The 20,575-nt window shown below is 39.3% G+C and overlaps 1 protein-coding gene across 1 annotated transcript; it reads right to left on the bottom strand.

The window, feature by feature from the left end:
• Positions 1–1,687: 1,687 nt before the first annotated feature.
• ZNF684 (zinc finger protein 684) lies at positions 1,688–19,292 on the bottom strand. Its single transcript, XM_088835177.1, is given in 8 exon segments — positions 1,688–11,764; positions 11,767–12,078; positions 12,187–12,267; positions 13,166–13,239; positions 13,241–13,265; positions 13,567–13,693; positions 16,633–16,750; positions 18,865–19,292. Coding segments are annotated over 8 exon segments (1,341 nt in total). The 5' UTR covers positions 18,885–19,292; the 3' UTR covers positions 1,688–11,180.
• Positions 19,293–20,575: the final 1,283 nt, after the last annotated feature.

Genomic DNA, 20,575 nt, shown 5'->3' with positions numbered 1-20,575 from the left:
AGCCTACAGTCCATGGGGTTGCCAAGAGTCAGACACAACTGAGCACGCACACACAATCACACAATCATCTAAAGTGGGTATATAGTAGGAAGCTTCTGACTTGGCTGCCATATTCATGCCTCCAGGTAGGTAGTTACAGCCTTGGATAATCCCTTCGTCTGGAGTTCGGGCTGGACCTTGCTTCTAACAAGTAGAATAAGAATACTAACAATGTTAATTTCCCTTTCATGTGCTTAAACTGAAATGATTATGAATTAGTGTTGTTATACTTCTGTGATTAGGTTACAGAAGATTGCGACTTCTGTCTTGCTGGTCATTTCTTTCTGGCTCTTCTTGTGTTTAGTTGTGCAACCATCACCACAACCTAATTTTAGGACATTTTTATCCACCCACCCCTCTCAAGAAACTCCACATCATTAGCGGTAAATCCTCTTTTCCACTTTTAGCCCTGAGCAACCACTGATTTACATTCTGTCTCTTCAAACTTGCCTATTTTAAGCATTTTATATAACTTGAATCAAACAATATGTGATATTTTGTGACTGACTTCTTTCACTTAGCATATTTTCAAGGTCCATCCATGTCGTTACATGTGTCAGTACTTTATTTCTTTTATAGCTGAATAATAGTTTCCAGGTGGCTCAGATGGTAAAGAATCTGCCTGCAATATGAGAGACCCAGGTTTGATCCCTGGGTTGGGAAGATCCCCTTGGAGAAGGGCATGGCAACCCACTCCAGTATTCTTGCCTGGAGAATTCCATGGACAGAGGAGCCTGGGCTATAGTCCCTGGGGTTGCAAAGAGTCAGGCATGACTGACTGACTTAACAACAAAGTGATTTGGTGTGATTACCTAAGTTTAATTAGCACATAGAATGAAAACTCTGTAAAACAAAGTTTCACTTAGATCTGATGGATATTCAGAAAATTACTCTCATTCACATGTCTTTGCTCATCATCACCCTGCAAGAATGCTAATGAGGAAAAACAATTCCAAGCTCACATATTTAATCGAAAAAGTTACGCTTCCAAGAGAAAACCTGATTTTGTGAATATAGGTTTAAGCTCAACACTGTACCTAAGCGTCACAAAAATGTCTGAAGAAAGAGCTTAAGGACTCTACAAAAATTTCACTTAAAATCATTGTGAGTTTTTAAAGGGAATACACAGAATGTATGTAATGTCAAATTATAAGAGTTGCTGAGTACTTCAAGGAAGCAGACAAGATTTTCAAAATACCTTGGTATGATACCTATGCTAGTCACCTGGAAATTTCCAAACATGTCTGATATCTCTGAATCGATTTCCTAAACAAAAAGATAATGACTGATTTTAACAATAATATTGACAATTTAATTTTATTTTAGTCAATAATACTGATTTTTAAGAATCTTCTTCAGAAGTGTTGCAAAATATTTTAACACCTAATTTTTTAAAACTAGGTACTCCAGTTACATGCTGCTTCAGCTAGGCTCACCTCTACTTATGAAGCTGCTCCAGCAAAATAGGATGGCTTTTATTTATGACTATCTACTTGGAGAAACGCCTCTTTCCCTGTACTAATTGCTAGGAGTAATACAGAACACAGCTGCTTCCTTTCTTCATTGTCTGGTTAATCAGGATTAAATACATATACACACATGCACACATATTTTGCACAGAGACAAAAACATATTGCATGATGTGTTCAGCTGAGCAGAGCAGAAGACTTCATAACCATCCCTGACTATTTAAGAGGAGGCTCAAGAAGGTTCAGGCTCAACAACAACTGCTGCAACTGTTCACAAGTGCCCCAAAATGGTCAGAGATCAAGTTCATACTGCGGACCTTTATTTCCATAAGAAGCCATATTATTTCACTTACAGTTGGCAGTTCTGTATATGGTGATTTTAGGTTTTGAAGAGACAGTGATGGTGTTTACCAAAGATATTAATAGATATAATTTTAGAAGGGGTTTGCTGCTGCTGCTTAGTCACTTCAGTCGTGTCCAACTCTGTGTGACCCCATAGACAGAAGCCCACCAGGCTCCTCCATCCATGGGATTTTCTAGGCAATAGTACTGGAGTGGCTTGCCATTGCCTTCTCCGAGAAGGGGTTTAAGTTTTATTTATATATTTTTTATTTTAGTAAAATATACATAAAATTTACTGAAACCATTTTCAAGTGTACGATTCATTGGTATTATGTTCACAGTGTTGTACAACCATTACAACAGATATAAATCAGTATAGTATGCATAGCACATATGTCAAATCTATAGATATACAAATTTCTAAAGCAATGCAGACATTTGTATAATTGGTGTGAACATCACAAATCAGGGGGCAGAGTATGTATGCAATTATAGTCCGTTTGATGCCTAATTATTCCATTTTTTCACAACTTTCTCAGTGTTACTCTATGGTTAAGTTGCCTATAGCTCAAAATTTTCCATAATTGTTTCCAAAAAATGAGTGATACCACTTATAGAACATGAATTTCAGATGTGCTTGTCCACATTTATTCAACTGATAGGGTTTTTCTCACAATGAATTCTTTGCTGCTTTAGTAAAAGGCTAATTTTAAGTTTTCCCACATTTACAAAGCGCTCTTGTTTTTATGACTTCTTTGATGGATAACAAGGTATGTCTTCTGGTTAAAAGATTTCCCACATGTGCTGCCTTTATTTTGTGCTCTATGTGAGTTATGTTAAAGAAGCTCTCGATGAAGGCTTTGCCATATGCAGTGCACCTGTGAGGTTTCTTGCCTGTGTGAATTCCTGATGCATGCTCAGCACTGAAGGGTCTGTGAAGGCTTTGCTACATTGTCTGTCTTGGTGCAGTTTCTTGCCTGTATGGATTCTGGAGTGTTTACAGAGGGATGACCTGTACTTGAAGGTTTTCCCATGTTCCTTGCACTCATATGAGTTCTTGGGTGTGTGAGATTTCATATGTTCAGGAAGGGAGTAAGGCCAGGTGAGTGATTTCCGGCACTGACCACATTCATAAGGCTTCTCTCCCGTGTGAACTCTGTTGGATCTTGAGCTGTGTTTCATGCATAAACACTTTCCCACAATCACTGCACACAAAGGGTCTCTCTCCACTATGAATTTTTTGATGAGCTGTAAGATGTCCCTTTTACACATTTCATGAGGTTCTCATGGCAAGTATACTGGGGTAGTTTGCCATTCCCTCCTCTAGTGGATCACGTTTTTTTTTTTTTTTTTCTTTTATTTATTTTTAAATGAGGCTTTTAATTAATGTTTGACAGAGCTGATTCAAGTTGAACAGACTAAATTTCTTTAAACAAACTTACTTATACTCCAGAGTCCTTTAAAAACTTAATAGCATTTATACATTGAAGGTATTTGATTTTCTTGTAACTAGCACTTCAAATGCAACAAGCATTTGAAGCAACAAGCAATTGACCCAACAAGTAAAACTTTCTACAGTTCATAACTTTTATAAATAAAATAAATTGAATGTATAGTGAATAAGTTCTCTGAAATATTTCAATATTTCTGCAGGTTTAGTAACATCGTAAAATACATTTCAACTAAAATTCACAAATCTAAAAACCTGTTAGACATTTTTAGGCGTTTTAAGTTGGAAATGAAGACCAATGTTACATCGTAATATGCCAATTACAAATAGTACTTCAAATAGCAAATACTACAGTTTGTCCCAAACTTTAAAAACTTCATGAACTCAACACTGAACTATTGATGGCTATGAGAATTGTTTCCTAGCCTTTTTGAAAATTTCAACCCATTTACGTTTAAGGTAATTATTGATAAGTACAATCCCATAGCCATTTTCTTTATTGCTTTGGGTTCAAGTTTATACACTCTTTCTGTGTTTCCTGTCTATAGAAGATCCTTTAGCATTTGTTGGAGAGCTGGTTTGGTGATGCTGAATTCCCTCAGCTTTTGCTTGTCTGTAAAGCTTTTGATTTCTCCTTCATATTTGAATGAGATCCTTGCTGGGTATAGTAATCTGGGCTGTAGGGTATTTTCTTTCATCACTTTAAGTATGTCTTGCCACTCCCTTCTGGCCTAAAGAGTTTCTGTTGAAAGATCAGCTGTTATCCTTATGGGAATCCCCTTATGTGTTATTTGCTGCTTTTCCTTTGCTGCTTTTAATATTTGTTCTTTGTGTTTGATCTTTGTTAATTTGATTAATATGTGTCTTGGAGTATTTCGCCTTGGGTTTATCCTGTTGGGGACTCTCTGGGTTTCTTGGACTTGGGTGATTATTTCTTTCCCTATTTTAGGGAAGTTTTCAACTATTATCTCCTCAAGTATTCTCTCATGGTCTTTCTTTTTGTCTTCTTCTGGGACTCCTATGATTCGAATGTTGGAGCATTTAACATTGTCCCAGAGGTCTCTAATATTGTCCTCATTTCTTTTAATTCGTTTTTCTTTTTTCCTCTCTGTTTCATTTATTTCTACAATTCTATCTTCTAGTTCACTTATCCTGTCTTCTGCCTCTGTTATTCTACTGTTTGTTCCCTCCAGAGTGTTTCTGATCTCATCTATTGCATTATTCATTGTATATTGACTCTTTTTTATTTTTTCTAAGTCCTTATTAAATCTTTCTTCCATCTTCTCAATCCTTTTCTCCAGGTTATTTATCTGTAACTCCACTTTGCTTTCAAGATTTTGAATCATTTTCACCATCAAAATTTGAAACTCTTTATCAGGTAAATTCCCTATATCTTCTTCTTTTGTTTGTGTTGGTGGGCAATTATCTTGTTCCTTTACTTGCTGGGTATTTCTCTGCCTCTTCATCTTGCTTATATTGCTTTGCTTGGGGTGGCCTTTCCCTCTTCTTGCAGTTTGTGGAGTTCTCTTTATTATGTCGTTTCTTCACTGTGTGTGGGGTTGGATGGGTGATTTGTCCGGGTTCCCTGGTTAGGGAAGCATGTGTCGGTGTTCTGGTGGGTGGAGCTGGATTTCTTCTCTCTCCTTTAGAAGACAATGGGCTGCTTTTCTGGGAGCCTGATGTCCTCTGCCAGTATTCAGAAGTTGTTTTGTGGACTTTACTCCGCGTTCAAATGTTCTTTTGATGAATTTGTGGGGGAGAAAGTGGTCTCGCCGTCTTATCCCTCCGCCATCTTGTTCCTTCCTCCCCAGAACACTGGATTCTTATATTCCACTTGGTCGTGGAGTATCTCTTCCCAGCTGCTCCAGCAAGGTGCAGCCGCTGTACCTTACCTTGGACTAGGGGTATCTCCTCAAGGCCGCCCCTCCTGCTTTGAATGTGGATCAGCTCCTCTCAGCCCTCCGGTGCCCAAGCAGCCACCGCCTCCTGAACGTGGTACAGCTCCTCCCGGCCACCGCCCTAACCCTGGGCCTGGATCACGTTTTGTCAGAACTCTCTGCTATGACCCGTCTGTCTTGGGTGGCCCTGCACAGCATGACTCATAGCTTCACTGAGTTACATAAGCCCCTTCTGCAGGGAGCCAGCGAGGGAAATCCTACCCGTGGCAAAGGTCAACTGGGGAAGAGGCCTGACAGGCAAAGGCTAATCAGGACTCAAGGAAACCCCTGGACTTACCTGAGCATCTACCCCAAAGAAAACCGGAGTCTGACTGCTTTACTATCTTACGCCTCTTACCAAGTCCTCTAATACTTACGGGGGCTTCTCCCCAACTACCTTTCTCTGAAAACATTAATTCAGAGCTGTAGTTTAAAAGTTCTCCTCGGCTTAATAGGAGTGTTCCAATCCAAGCCCCTCTGATAGCTTTCTAACTTGCATGACAAGTTTGTCCGGGCTCTTACAGCTATGAGTGTGACTGTTTATAGCCTCCCAGCCATGCAAGGACAGAAAGCCTAATATTCTAAAATACAGGAATCTGTTGAAGAAGTTAAAATCATTAGAGTAGTACTAAAAAAGATTTCATTGTTGAATCAATGCTTGCTGCAAAGTTTCCTCTATCTATTGTATCCTTGGAAATATATTAATCACATATAGAGAATATAAGTAGTTCAGTTCAGTTCAGTCGCTCATTCGTGTCCGACTCTCCGCGACCCCATGAATCACAGCACGCCAGGCCTCCCTGTCCATCACCAACTCCCGCAGTTCACTCAAACTCATGTCCACAGAGTCGGTGATGCCATCCAGCCATCTCATTCTCCGTCGTCCCCTTCTCCTCCCGCCCCCAACCTTTCCCAGCATCAGAGTCTTTTCCAGTGAGTCAACTCGTCGCATGAGGTGGCCAAAGTATTGCAGTTTCAGCTTTAGCATCAGTCCTTCCAATGAACATCCAGGATTGATCTCCTTTAGAATGGACTGGTTGGATTTCCTTGCAATATAAGGGACTCTCAAGAGTCTTCTCCAACACCACAGTTCAAAAGCATCGATTCTTCGGTGATCAGCTTTCTTTACAGTCCAACTCTGACATCCATACATGACCACGGGAAAAACCATTGCCTTGACTAGACGGACTTTGGTTGGCAAAGTAATGTCTCTGCTTTTTAATATACTATCAAGGTTGGTCATAACTTTCCTTCCAAGGAGCAAGCGTCTTTTAATTTCAAGGCTGCAATCAGCATCTGCAGTGATTTTGGAGCCCAAAAAAAATAAAGTCTGACACTGTTTCCACTGTTTTTCCATCTATTTCCCATGAAGTGATGGGACCAGATGCCATCATCTTCGTTTTCTGAATGTTGAGCTTCAAGCCAACCTTTTCACTCTCCTCTTTCACTTTCATCAAGAGGCTTTTGAGTTCCTTTTCACTTTCTGCCATAAGGGTAGTGTCATCTGCATATCTGAGGTTATTGATATTTCTCCCAGCAATCTTGATTCCAGCTTGTGCTTCTTCCAGCCCAGCGTTCCTCATGATGTACTCTGCATATAGGTTAAATAAGCAAGGTGATAATATACAACCTTGACGTACACCTTTTCCTATTTGGAACCAGTCTGTTGTTCCATGTCCAGTTCTAACTGTTGCTTCCTGACCTGCATACAGGTTTCTCAAGAGGCAGGTCAGGTGGTCTGGGATTCCCATCTCTTTCAGAATGTTCCACAGTTTATTGTGATCGACACAGTCAAAGGTTTGGCATAGTCAATGAAGCAGAAATAGATGTTTTTCTGAAACTCTCTTGCTTTCTCCATGATCCAGCGGATGTTGGCAATTTGATCTCTGTTGCCTCTGCCTTTTCTAAAGCCTGCTTGAACATCTGGGAGTTCACGGTTTACATACTGCTGAAGCCTGGCTTGGAGAATTTTGAGCATGACTTTACTAGCGTGTGAGATGAGTGCAATTGTGCGGTAGTTTGAGCATTCTTTGGCATTGCCTTTCTTTGGGATTGGAATGAAGACTGACCTCTTCCAGTCCTGTGGCCACTGCTGAGTTTTCCAAATCTGCTGGCATATTGAGTGCAGCACTTTCACAGCATCATCTTTCAAGACTTGAAATAGCTCAACTGGAATTCCATCACCTCCACTAGCTTTGTTAGTAGTGATGCTTTCTAAGGCCCACTTGACTTCACATTCCAAGATGTCTGGCTCTAGGTCAGTGTTCATGTTATCATGACTATCTTGGTCTTGAAGATCTTTTTTGTACAGTTCTTCTGTGTATTCCTGCCACCTCTTCTTAATATCTTCTGCTTCTGTTAGGTCCATACCATTTCTGTCCTTTATTGAGCCCATCTTTGCATGAAATATAAATAGTAGCCTTTGATTTAACCACATCAGATCTTAAGTTAATAAATTCCTTTCTTGTAGCTCACTACACTGGTGCCTTATAGGAATGTAACTTTGTTATGTGTCTAGCACCTAACTTTAGGAAAGTCACCTTAAAAGAATATAAGCCTTTTACTTGCTAACTAACCTATTGTTAGGAGAGAGGGCCATAAAACTGTTAGTAGGCCCCCTGGCCAGAAGATGATGTAAACCACCTAAAACTTTTATCACGAGACACACAAAAATAAGCCCTGATCCTGATAAGAATCAAGACTGCTGACCCCACGTAATTTTGGCGTGACTCTATATCTCCCTTTCTCTGTTTCTTATGCGCATAACTTAGGGTATAAAAGCAGCACTGGAAAATAAAGTTTTGGGCCTTGCTCACTGAAGCTTGGTCTCCCCGTGTCGTTCTTTCTCTTTTTCCGTCCTTTTCTCTATTCTCCTTTTTCTGGTTGAGATCCTTGGAGCGCTGGGCCCTCTGAGTTTACTTATCTGCCTGGGCTTCTAAGACCCACTCGAGGGGGTGCCCTGGTGGGGTGCCTCCAGTGATTTGAGAGGGCGCCTGCAGCCTACGTAAACAGAGCAAACCCCGTACTGGGGTTTTATTGGTTTCCAGCGTAAACCAAGGAATCATCAGCCCCTGTCTCTCTCTCTCTCTCTCTGACGCCGACACCGTTCATCCCGAGGATACCCTGGGCCATATCGAGGCTGGTCCCCGATACCCTTCGCCACGACAAGGCAGTGATCCATGAAGGGGATTGGAATGCAAAAGTAGGCAGTCAAGATATACCTGGAGTAACAGACAAGTTTGGCCTTGGAGAACAAAATGAAGCAGGGCAAAGGTTAAACTCTGCCAAGAGAATACACTAGTCATAGCAAATACCCTTTTTCAATAACACAAGAAATGACTTTACACATGGACATCACTAAATGGTCAATACCAAAATCAAACTGATTACATTCTTTGTAGCTGAAGGAGAAGCTGTATACAGTCAGCAAAAACAAGACCTAGAGCTGACTGTGGCTCAGATCATCAGCTTCTCATAGCAAAATTCAGGCTTAAACTAAAGAAAACTGGGAAAAACAATAGGCCAGCCAGGTATGACTTAAATCAATCCCTGTATGAATTTGCAGTAGAGGTAACGAATAGATTCAAGGGGCTAGATTTAGTTAAGTGTGCCTGAAGAACAATGGATGAAGTCCATAACACTATACAGGAGGCAGTGAACAAAACCATCCCGAAGAAAAAGAAAAGAAAGCAAAGTGGTTATCTGAGGAGGCTTTACAAATAGCACAAGAACAAAAAGAAGTGAAAAGCAAGGGAGAGAGGGAAAGGTACATCCAATTAAATGCAGAGTTCCAAAATAAAACTAGAAGAGACAAGAAGGCCTTCTTCAATGAACACTGCTTAAAAATAGAAGAAAACAACAAAAAAGGAAAGAGTAGAGATTCTCTTCAGGAAAATTGGAAACTTCAAGGGAGCATTCCACCCAAAGATGGGCACAATAAAGGATAAAAATGGTAGAGACCTAGTAGATGCTGAAGAGATTGAGATGGAAGGAATACAGGGAAGAACTGTATTAAAAAAAGGTCTTAATGAACTGGATTACTACAATGGTGTGGTTAGTCATCTAGAGCCAGACATTCTGGAGTGCCAAGTCAAGTGGGTCTTAAGAGTGTAAACAATATGTAGTCTCCTAAAATAACTGGCAACCTGTTAAAGAAAAAAATGGTATTTGATGACATTTGTTAAAGATGACAAATGCCAAGGCAGACTTTCTTCAGGACCAGTGTGATAGGCAGAGGGACCATTGCAATGGGACTTTAGTCAGGCTCAACTCTAAATATACTGTGGACAAGTGGGTATTTACAGTCAATATCCTATCTTATTCTATATAGGGTAGGGGTCAGTGAAAGGAAAATTACTAAGGGAAAACATTAGGGAAAATAAGGGAAAACATTAGGGGTAAAGGAGGGTTCTGGCTAAATCGTCCTAACAGGATTCTTGCCGAAACAGGCCAGGGTAATCAGACATTACCTGAAGGATGATGGAGGATGAGAAATCTGATCAGACACTCAGGGTAGAGAGTTCTGTTTAAAATGACTAGCAGAGTTCTTGCTAAAAATAGATTTTTAAAGGAAGTGTGCAGGTGAGCCTCAGAAAGTTTCAGGAACCTGACTAAAGTTTAGTCAAGCAAAAAAATATTCAGTAAAAGATTTAATTTAGATCCTTAAGTTCTCGTATGCTTGTTCAAAAAAGCACCAGCATTCATTTATAATCATTACTCAACATTATTCTTCAAAACATGGTTAATGAAAGAAAAGCAATGTTAAAAAGTTGTAACTGAGCCTAAACTTGAAAAGGCCTGATTTCTGAATTTAGGATCAAGCTGTTTTGCCATAACTCAAAAAAAGGCATAAACGTTTTTTAACATTATTAAGGAATATTGTGTACAATAATAAAAACTGTAGCTTAAATAATGATTGGTTCATCCTTTTAAGGGACTATTTGGAATATACCAAATGTCACATTCCAAAGTGAAGTTGCTAAACAAAACATAACCAAAAAAAAAAGTGTTCTTTTCAACTCAATTAATGAGCCTGTGGAAATTTTCTATGTGATGTCACATGGAAAATTCCAGGCAGTTCTAAAAGCTAAACCTGTATCAATCTCTTAACAAGAAAATAAAAAATAGATCCAAAAACTTGCTCCCTGAATGTTGCAAAGTATCACAACACCCTACTTTATTAAGATGAAATTCACACGATACCCTAGGTAACTACTACTGGAGCTCTGCTTACACCTTAGGTGGATACATCAATGAAAAAGAACAGTGATATCTGAAGTGCAAATGTTTGATTTACTTACTTCTTTAAATATTTCCTTTTCCACATCTGAGCACTTAGTGTATAGAATACAACTGCTTTCACCATCTCAACTGATATCTTGTTAAATTATACACACATGTAACTCTATGTACCTTTATAACAAGTTTTAGAATTAAAGAGGAGACTCTGAGATTCAGTAACACTGCCATACCCATTAAAAGTGCCAGCAAATGGATGAAAATATTACTGAAATTCACACTATATCTTAAACCACACTTTTTCACTTGCATGTTACTATTCAGATTGGAAGAAAAAGTGTGATATTTACTTCAGAAACTCTTAATAGATATAATTTAATATAATATATAAACTTATTTTATATTCACACTTGCATAATTATATAATTTGTTATAAAAAGAATCAGAGATGCTAAATGTAGTTTTCACTGATTCCTTGACTGTTTAATTTATGCTTTCCAAGCTCTAAGTTTTATCATTATAAATTAATGTTTTCTGTGATCTTTCCTCTAAAAACTTTATCACTTCCAGAACATGACTGGCACTGACTTTTTAATGGGAATTTATGCTTTCAGTTCCTTCAAATTGTTGCATTTCTCCTCACCATGAATTCTCTACTCAATAACTTATCAAATATTAAAGCTTTCTCATACTCATTAATGAATATTACACATGAATTTTCTGATGTACAATAAGATTTGACTTCTGGGAAAATGGTTTCCCACATTTGCTACATTCATAGGGCCTTTCTCCTGTATGAGTTATCTGATGTCTAAGGAGATGAGACTTCTTGATGAAAGCTTTGTCACATTTAATACATCCATAAGGTTTCTCTCCTGTATGAATTCCTTGATGGGTAACAAGCACAGAACTGTTGCCAAAGGCTTTGCCACATACAATGCATTGATATGGTTTCTCTCCTGTATGAAATTTAGAGTGTTTATAAAGGGATGAACTATACCTGAACGTTTTCCCACATTCCTTACATTCAAATGAGTTCTCAAGTGTATGCAATTGCATGTGTTGATTAAAGGAAGAATTCCAAGTGAATGATTTTCCACACTGACTGCATTCATAAGACTTCTCTCCAGTGTGGAGTCGCTGATGGACCACGAGTTGTGCTTTATGTGTAAACGCTTTTCCACAATCACTGCACACAAAGGGTCTCTCTCTGTTATGAATTTTCTGATGAGTGGCAAGGTGTGCCTTGCTGCTATAGGCTTTCCCACAGTTGTTGCATTCAGTTTTTTTCTTGTATGATTTTTTTCATGTCTAATGAAATTAAATTTCTTTTTGAAGGCTTTCCCACATTCATTGCATTCATCAGAGTGTTCTCCATTATAACATCTATTATAATTAAGAAAGTCCAAAGTAGGTTGCAAACTCTTCCCATATGACTTACATTTATATGATTTTTTTCTTGTAGGATTAAGACTTGTGCTCATATTATAACCATGAAGTCTCTCCACAGTCAGAATTTTATTGAACATGAACAAAACTGAATTAAAATTGTCTTTGATTTTCTGGTGCTTGTCTGATTCATCAACAAGTGGGCAGTCAGCTTCTAAAAAGGAGTACAATGAAATGTTCCTAGTTAATTTTTGCCATTGACAGTCATAGAAAGAAACCTGATTTCAAATCTAGTCTCATTCTGAAACAAGTATGTTTTTACCTTGCTCCTGAACTTTAAGAATAAAACTGCTAGGGAGGAAAAAGGAGACAGAATGACAGAATGGGTGGCTTAACTTGTGACCTGGGAAAAAAAACAAAACAGTAAGATAGTACAAGGTAGTGAGAAGAATACAAAGAAAATTAAAAAGTTGCTCAACAGGGTGTATGGTCAACTCACAGAACAAAGACAGTCCACTACGGAGATGTGATCAATGGACAGGGAGAGGAACAAGAGACAATGGAGTTAAGGGAAAATTAGATTTGGAAGAGGGAGATCAGAATCAGAGTCCTCACTACATAATTCCTAGATCACCCTGGTAGAATACCTCCCTTTTTTCTGCATTCACATCTCTTTTTACCTCTCAGTCATCTGGCACAATATGAGTTCTCTTCAGGAACATTTATATATCTCCAGTCCTCTGCAGCTGTTGCCGCTAAGTCACTTCAGTTGTGTCCAACTCTATGCGACCCCACAGACGGCAGCCCACCAGGCTCCTCCATCCCTGGGATTATCCAGGCAAGAATACTGGACTGGGTTGCCATTTCCTTCTCCCTCTCTAGTCCTCTAACTTTATCCAAAAGAGGTTGGTGGAGTATGACTACAAATCTACATAAGCTGACTACATTATTAGAACTAGATGTATGGAAAGATCTGCCATCGTGTTGAGGAGGAAAGAACAATGAGGATTCTAGGAATTGAGAGAACCAAGCAACACTTCAATGCAATGGGCAGTGTGAGGAGTCAAAGTGGAGTGGCAGAACATCCTCCTACACAAGAGCTGAGGAAGAGAAAGAGCAGCCACGTGGGATAGTGGAACTGAGGGTGTCATTTGGGGATCTGAGGATGTCATGTCAAGTGCACCCAGCCACTTCCAAAGGTATATGCTTCCTAAAAAGTGTTTCAAAGGTGCCAGTCCCTCACTCACCAACTGGGACCCCAATTTCAAACACTCCCATCTTCCTGGTTTTCTCTGACTCACCTGGAGAGCTCCAACGTGAGTTCTCTGCCTCCACCATCCATGGTTCTTGTCCTTGCTCCACCTTGAATATCACTTGTTTCAGTAACTGGACACCCCATTCCTGGGAAACAACACAGAACTGGGGACAAAATGCTAGGAACAACTACCTCATAATTCGGGTTTGCCTCCTGGTGTCTTAGGGCCTGTGAATGGTGACAAACAGGCTTTAGAACAGAAAAGACCCGTCTTCACTTAGGAGGCAGAAGCATAAACACAGTACCTGATCCCCAAAGGAGATTAAGAATCTTTGACTAATGAAGTTCAAGGCCAAACTTACCAATGCTTTAGAACGTTCACAGCTCTCACAGGTCTGGTAAAACATTCTGAGTTACAACTAAAATGTTACCACCCACTGTCCTTACCCACTGAGATGAAGTTTCTAAAGTTCTCCAATATCACATCCCAATACAGGGTTCTCTGATCATAGTCAAGCAGCTGCCACTCCTCTGGGTTGAATTCCACAGCCACATCCTGGAGTGTCACTGATCCCTGTAATAGTACATGGATCTTCAAACTAAAGTGTGCCTCATTTGGGGACTTGTAAGAGTCATGGCAGCCTCTTAGGATCATAATATGTACATTGATGAGTTTTCAAAGTTATGTATGAAAACTACTATAACACCAGTCAGAATGGCTGCTATTCCAAAGTCTACATGCAATAAATGCTGGAGAGGATGTGGAGAGAAGGGAACCCTCTTACACTGTTGGTGGGAATGCAAACTAGTACAGCCACTATGGAGAACAGTGTGGAGATTCCTCAAAAAACTGGAAATAGAACTGCCTTATGATCCAGCAATCGCACTCCTGGGCATACACACCAAGGAAACCAGAATTGAAAGAGACACATGTACTCCAATGTTCATTGCAGCTCTGTTTATAATAGCCAGGACATGGAAGCAACCTAGATGTCCATCTGCAGACGAATGGATAAGAAAGCTTTGGTACATATACACAATGGAGTATTATTCAGCCATTAAAAAGAATATATTTGAATCAGTTCTAATGAGGTGGATGAAACTGGAGCCTATTATACAGAGTGAAGTAAGCCAGAAAGAAAAACACCAATACAATATACTAACGCATATATATGGAATTTAGAAAGATGCAAATGATAACCCTGTATACGAGATAGCAAAAGAGACACAGATGTATAGAACAGTCTTTGGGACTCTGTGGGAGAGGGTGAGGGTGGGATGATTTGGGAGAATGGCATTGAAACATGTATGTTGTCATATGTGAAACGAATCATCAGTTCAGGGTCAATGCATGTTATAGGATGCTCGGGGCTGGCATGTGGGGATGACCCAGAGGGCGGATAAAGGGAGAAGGGAGGTGGGAGGGGGGTTCAGGAGGGGGAACTTATGTACACCCGGGGCGAATTCATGTCAATGTATGGCAAAACCAACCAATTGTAAAATAATTTGCCTCCAATAAAAAATAAATAAATTTAAAAAAAAAGAAAAAAAAAAAAAAGAAAATTACTATATACCTGAGTTAGAAATATACTTTGTGATAGAAACAAAAATTATATTAAAAATATTCAAATAGTATCAGAACAATTCAATAGCAGAAAGAATAGTCTTTTAAACGAATGGTGTTGGGACAGTTGGATATCCACATGCAAAAGAATGAAGTTGGACTCCCTCCAACCCGCACACCTCATATCATAATAAAAGAAAGTGAAGTCGCTCAGTCGTGTCCGACTCTTTGTGACCCCATGGATTGTAGCCTACCAGGCTTCTCCGTCCATGGGATTTTCCAGGCAAGAGTGGGTTGCCATTTCCTTCTCCAGGGGATCTTCCCGACCCAGGGATCGAACCTGGGTCTCCCATATCGTAGGCAGAAGCTTTTACCCTCTGAGCCACCAGAGAAGTCATCATATTAAAAATGAACTAAAAATGGATCAGAGACCCAATGTAAGAGTTAAAACTACAGGTAACCCTTGAACAACTTAGGGGTTAGGGTGCCAACCCTCCCCACAGTCAAAAATCCACATAAGTTTACAGATACCTCCATATCTGTGGTTCCACAACCATGAATTCAGTGAACCATAGGTCATGTAGTACTACAGTATGTATTTACTGGAAAAAAACCTGCACATAAGTGGACCCATACAGTTCAAAGCTGTGTTATTCAAGGGTCAACTGTATATAATTCTTACATGAAAACAAGGGAGTAAATCTTTATGACCTAGGATTAGGTAACGGTTTCTTACACATGACAGAAAAAGTGTGATAAAAGAAAAAATAGATAAATTGTAATTCATCAAAATTAAGCATTTTTGTGCTTCAAAGGACACCATGAAGAATGTGAAAAAGACAACTCACAAAATAGCAGGAAATATTTGTAAATCATATATCTGAAAAGAGAGTTGTCTCTAAAAGAAAAAGAATTCTTACAACAATAGAAAGAAAACTCAATTTAAAAATGGGCAAAGGATTTGAACAGATATTTTTCCAAAGACAGATATGATCTAAAGCACATGAAAAGATGTACAAGTCAAAATCACAATGAGATATCACTTTACATCCAATAGGATGGCTAAAATCAAAGGCAGACAATGACAAGTTTTTCACAAGGGTGGGGAGAAACTAGAACTCTCATACACTGCTGATGGAATTATAAAATGGTGCAGCAACTATGGAAAACAATTTAGGAGTTTTTCAAAACATTAAACATAGAGTTACCATATACCCAGCAATTTTTCCTAGGTATAAACCCAAAAGAGTTGGGAACATAGGTCCACACAAAAACCATACACACATGTCCATGGCAGAATTATTCATAGCAGGCAAAAGTGGTAACAATACGGGTACTGAGCAAGTAAGAAATGAATAAACAAAATGAGGTATATCCATATGATCCAATATTATTCAGTACTAAAAAGGACTCTATGACATAGATGATCCTTGAAAATATTGTGCTAGGTTAAAGAAGCCAGTCACAAGAGATCACATATTGTATAGATCCATTTGCATGAAATTTTCAGAACAGGCAAATCCATAAAAACATAAAGTAATTCAGGGCTGGGGGAAGGAAGGAATGGGGAGTAACTGTTAATGAGTATGGGGTTTCTTTTGAGGATACGAAAATGTTCTGAGATTAGTGATGACAGTTTCACAATTGTGCTAATATACTGATTTTAAGGTGGTCAACTTATAATAAGTGAATTAAGTCTTAATAAAATTACTTTAAAATACTGCTTATACTTTCTTCATTCATTCACTTATATAATATTTAATGAGGACATACCAAGTACAGTACTAGTGATACAAAAAAGAAAAAAATTATTACTGCCCTCAGCAACCTTCCGTTCCGTTCCGTTCAGTCGCTCAGTCGTGTCCAACTCTTGGCGACCCCGTGGACTGTAGCCTACCAGGCTTCTCAGTCCATGGGATTCATCAGGCAAGAATACTGGAATAGATTACCATCTCCTTCTCCAGGGGATCTTCCCGACCCAGGGATCGAACCCGGGTCTCCCGCATTGGAGGGAGACGCTTTAACCTCTGAGCCACCAGGGAAGCAACCTTACAGCGTTTTAAAACACTACAAAATAAATGTATAAAGGCAATTAGATGTTAAATGGGCTATAAGGTTAACAGGCTAGACTTATATAAGCATAATAAAATAGAAAAACAAGATTTTTACATGATAAAATATATCCTAACCATGAATCAAAATCATTTTTAAACTGAAATTAAAAAGGCACATAGCAACATTTCTATCACAAAGAGATAGTTAAGACCATATAAGGAAGCAAAATAAAACCTACAAGCTTTTTTTTTAATGCCACAGAAATAATTTTATTTAGAAGAAATATAATTTTGTAAATAAAATGTAACTGGAAAACAGTTATGCCTTTTTGTTTTACTTCAACTACAAGGGCAGAGTTGAGTAGTTGTCACAGAAGCTATATAGCCTTCAAGCCTAAAATATTTACTGTTTGTCCCTTTAATGGGAACAGTATTAGAAATTCTTTAAACTGTTATGTTAAAAGCATGAAATATGTTATTGACAAGTATAAAAAAAGGATATGAGGAAAAAAGTTCCCAATTTATGAAAACAATCTTAATAAGCTGCTGCTGCTGCTGCTAAGTCACTTCAGTCGTGTCCGACTCTGTGTGACCCCATAGACAGAAGCCCACCAGGCTCCCCCGTCCCTGGGATTCTCCAGGCAAGAACACTGGAGTGGGTTGCCATTTCCTTCTCCAATGTGTGAAAATGAAAAGTGAAAGTGAAGTCGCTCAGTCGTGTCCGACCCTCAGCGACCCCACGGACTGCAGCCTACCAGGCTCCTCCATCCATGGGACTCTCCAGGCAATAGTACTGGAGTGGCTTGCCACTGCCTTCTCTGGCTAGGGCCCTAGAAAGGCTAAAATGCGCAAGAGGCACTCTCAGCTTTATTTACAATCACCACTGGAAAATCTGCAAATTCACCAAGGGCTCTTTTTAAAAAAAAACAAAAAACTTTATTTTGTATTGGGGTATAGCCAATTAACAATGTTGTGGTAGTTTCAGGTAAATAGCAAAGTGACTCAGCCATACATATACCAAGAGTTTTTTTGTTTTTTTTTTTTAATGATGACAAACCAAAATTTACTCAGCATATATAAAAATATTTCGAAAGAAAAATAAATCCAATGATTTGTTTTGCAGGTTCTTTTCACCTTGCAAAAAGAATGAAATTTGAAGGAAACTCATCTGGAGTTTAACTCTCAGATCGTCTATACTAAACTGCCTGAGTCCAGGCAAGTTAAACTCACCTTTCTGCTTCAGTTAACTCACATACAAAACAGAGATAATATTTACTTCAGATGACTGTCGTGAGTGTTGACTGAATTATTTTATTTGGTGGGAATGTTAGCCTGGGAGACAGCATCTCAGTAACTCTGGGAAAACCGCTCCAAGGAGGCAAAAGAAGTCAGGCTATATACAAGTTTGCAACAAAGGAAGCAGACAGGCTGAACATCAAATATCAGTATCAAGTTAAGGAATTTAGCACTCTGTGTATGGGAAGATGATGAAAGCCTCTGGGCTCACTGAATTCATTCCTTTCATATTTACCTAAGCTGTTTGGGGCTAATCCTGTTTCCTTGTTCACCTCACTTCTGGCATTCCCCTAGCTCCAAAGCAGTCACCGTGGGGAGGGGGGCGGGCAGCAGCTCCTGCTGGATAGCAGTTTTAGCAGCCCTCATTTACATTTGGAAGCCAGGTATCACTGATAGTTGTGACATTTCTTGTTTATTAACATGGCAGGAGATATTTTCATTTCACATGAAAATACCCTAAAGCATGCACCGAAGTTTCTCTAAAAATGTTTTCTTCCTAGATCCCTTAAAATGGTTTACTATTTCCTTTCGCAGGCTCTGGGAGGGCCAAAGGTGCTTTTGTCCTCAGGAAAGGTGCAGTTTAAAGCACAAGAGCAGGAATGCAAACTGAACTTGCTCAAGCCGCAACTGGGGTCTAGGAACCCACGGAGTGGCAGTTGGACTCGTCCCTTGCTTTCTACTCCAGAATCGGAGTACTCTCCTCCAGAACTACTCCAGAATCGGACAGGACCCACACACCCAAACTGGAAGTCACAGCATGTGAGGGTTTTCACATTTTCGTTGGGTAAGCCAATAAAGCGGTCCCTTTCTTCCTGCCCTTTCCTTACGTACCCCAAGTTCTGTAGAGTCATACTTGCCAGCTTTGCACCGCCACACTCCCAGCTCCGGCTCTAAGCTGGAGATCAGGTTACGGAGATCTCCTAGATCCGGGAGATACCCCAACTCTCACTTCATGCAGTACTGGTTCAAAAATTAGAGCATACCGGCTACCACCCTACTGCGCGTGTCCGGAAGTAACTCTTCGCCCAGAGTTCCCAGGCTCCCGCGGGGTGCAGGCTATTCATCCAATACTACATTTCCCATAAAGCCTATGGAGCTTATTTCTGGAATGCGTCGGTTCTGCCTCCTTCGAGGGAGACTCCAGATCTGGTATCTCTGGGGTTGCTTGAAGAGACATGCTCACTTACAAAAGGGAGATGTAGATATCATTTTTGTTTAAAAGCTATAGACCTCAGAATTTTTAAATACTGGAAAATCTAAGTCAGAGGTTTGCTAAGAGAATAATTTGCCCTTACTCAGTTCAGTCTTTTCTAGTAATACAGTAGCTTAGGTCAGAAACATGAAGAGGACCCAACAAGACTGAGACGGATTAATCCTGAGGCAGATGGAAAAGCAGGACGGTTTGGATCTTCAAAATCAAGGGAAGAGAACGATTCAAGGAGGAGGGAGTGATCCATTGCGTTAAATACTGCTGATAGGTTAGGCAGGATGAGAATAATTGACCATTGGATCCAGCAATCTGGGGATGGCTGAAACATGCCCTTTTGGTGTACTGATGGAAGTTTGATGAAGTCTGACAAGAATTAGGAGTGGGATGAAACAATGGGAGAAGGCAAGTACTTATACTCCTTCAATTTTTTAAAGATGAATAGGAAAGTAAAACTGTCCATTGCAGATGGATTTGGGGTTCAAAATTTTTTTTTAAGATGGAAGAAATTACAGTGTTTGTATCCTAATTAAAATGATACAGTGGAGAGGGGAAAATCAGCAATACAGGAGAGACAGGACAGTTGCAAGAGCAAAGTCCTTGAGGAAAGAAGGGATGGAATCCAGCACACAATTGGGAGGATCAGTTCTAAGCCAGAGCCTGGGCAATTTATTCATTGAAATAACAGGAGAAGCAGAATCGATAGGTGGGGGGAGAATGAGGATATCCTCCCTGAGTGCTTCTATTTTATAAGTGAAATTGGAAGCTCAAAGTGAAGTTAGGGAGAAGGTATTTGAGATATGAGGAAAGAAAAGATAAGAAATTCTGCATTAGATTGATTCTAATATTTTTTTCATATTTCAACATATGCAAAATTGCTATCTCACAAATGATGACATGTCATAATTTAATTGGTAGTCTTTTTTCTTTCCTAGTAATATGTAAAATAATGATGTATCTTATAATCAGTGGCATCTGAGATTCTAATGTTAGTTATTTAGGAATATGGGGAAGTGAATGGATTCAGAAAATGAAGTACTATTACCCAGCACCATTAAGATCTTACTTGATACTAGTAAGCCCTTGCCTTTACTGGCATTTTCGATGTCATAAACACATATTTTTATATATTATTTTTAAAAAAATCATTTCTTGACTTTAGCTCACTTGAGCAATTGTGCCATTTCCTAGCTTTTTTAATTTTTTTTTAAAATGTTTTGACTGTGTCCTGCAGCTTTGGTAGTTCTGTGACCAAGGATCCAATCCATGCCCCCTGCATTTAAAGAGCGCTGTCTTTTTTTTTTTTTTTTTTTGGCTTAACTTTTAATTTGGAAA

Source organism: Moschus berezovskii, chromosome 4 (assembly GCF_049115385.1).
Source record: "Moschus berezovskii isolate FMDL1 chromosome 4, NW_MosBer_1.0, whole genome shotgun sequence".
In the NCBI taxonomy this organism is placed as follows: Eukaryota; Metazoa; Chordata; class Mammalia; order Artiodactyla; family Moschidae; genus Moschus; species Moschus berezovskii.
The sequence above is the reverse complement of the archived record's forward strand: the minus strand, read 5'-3'. Positions and strand labels throughout refer to the sequence as shown.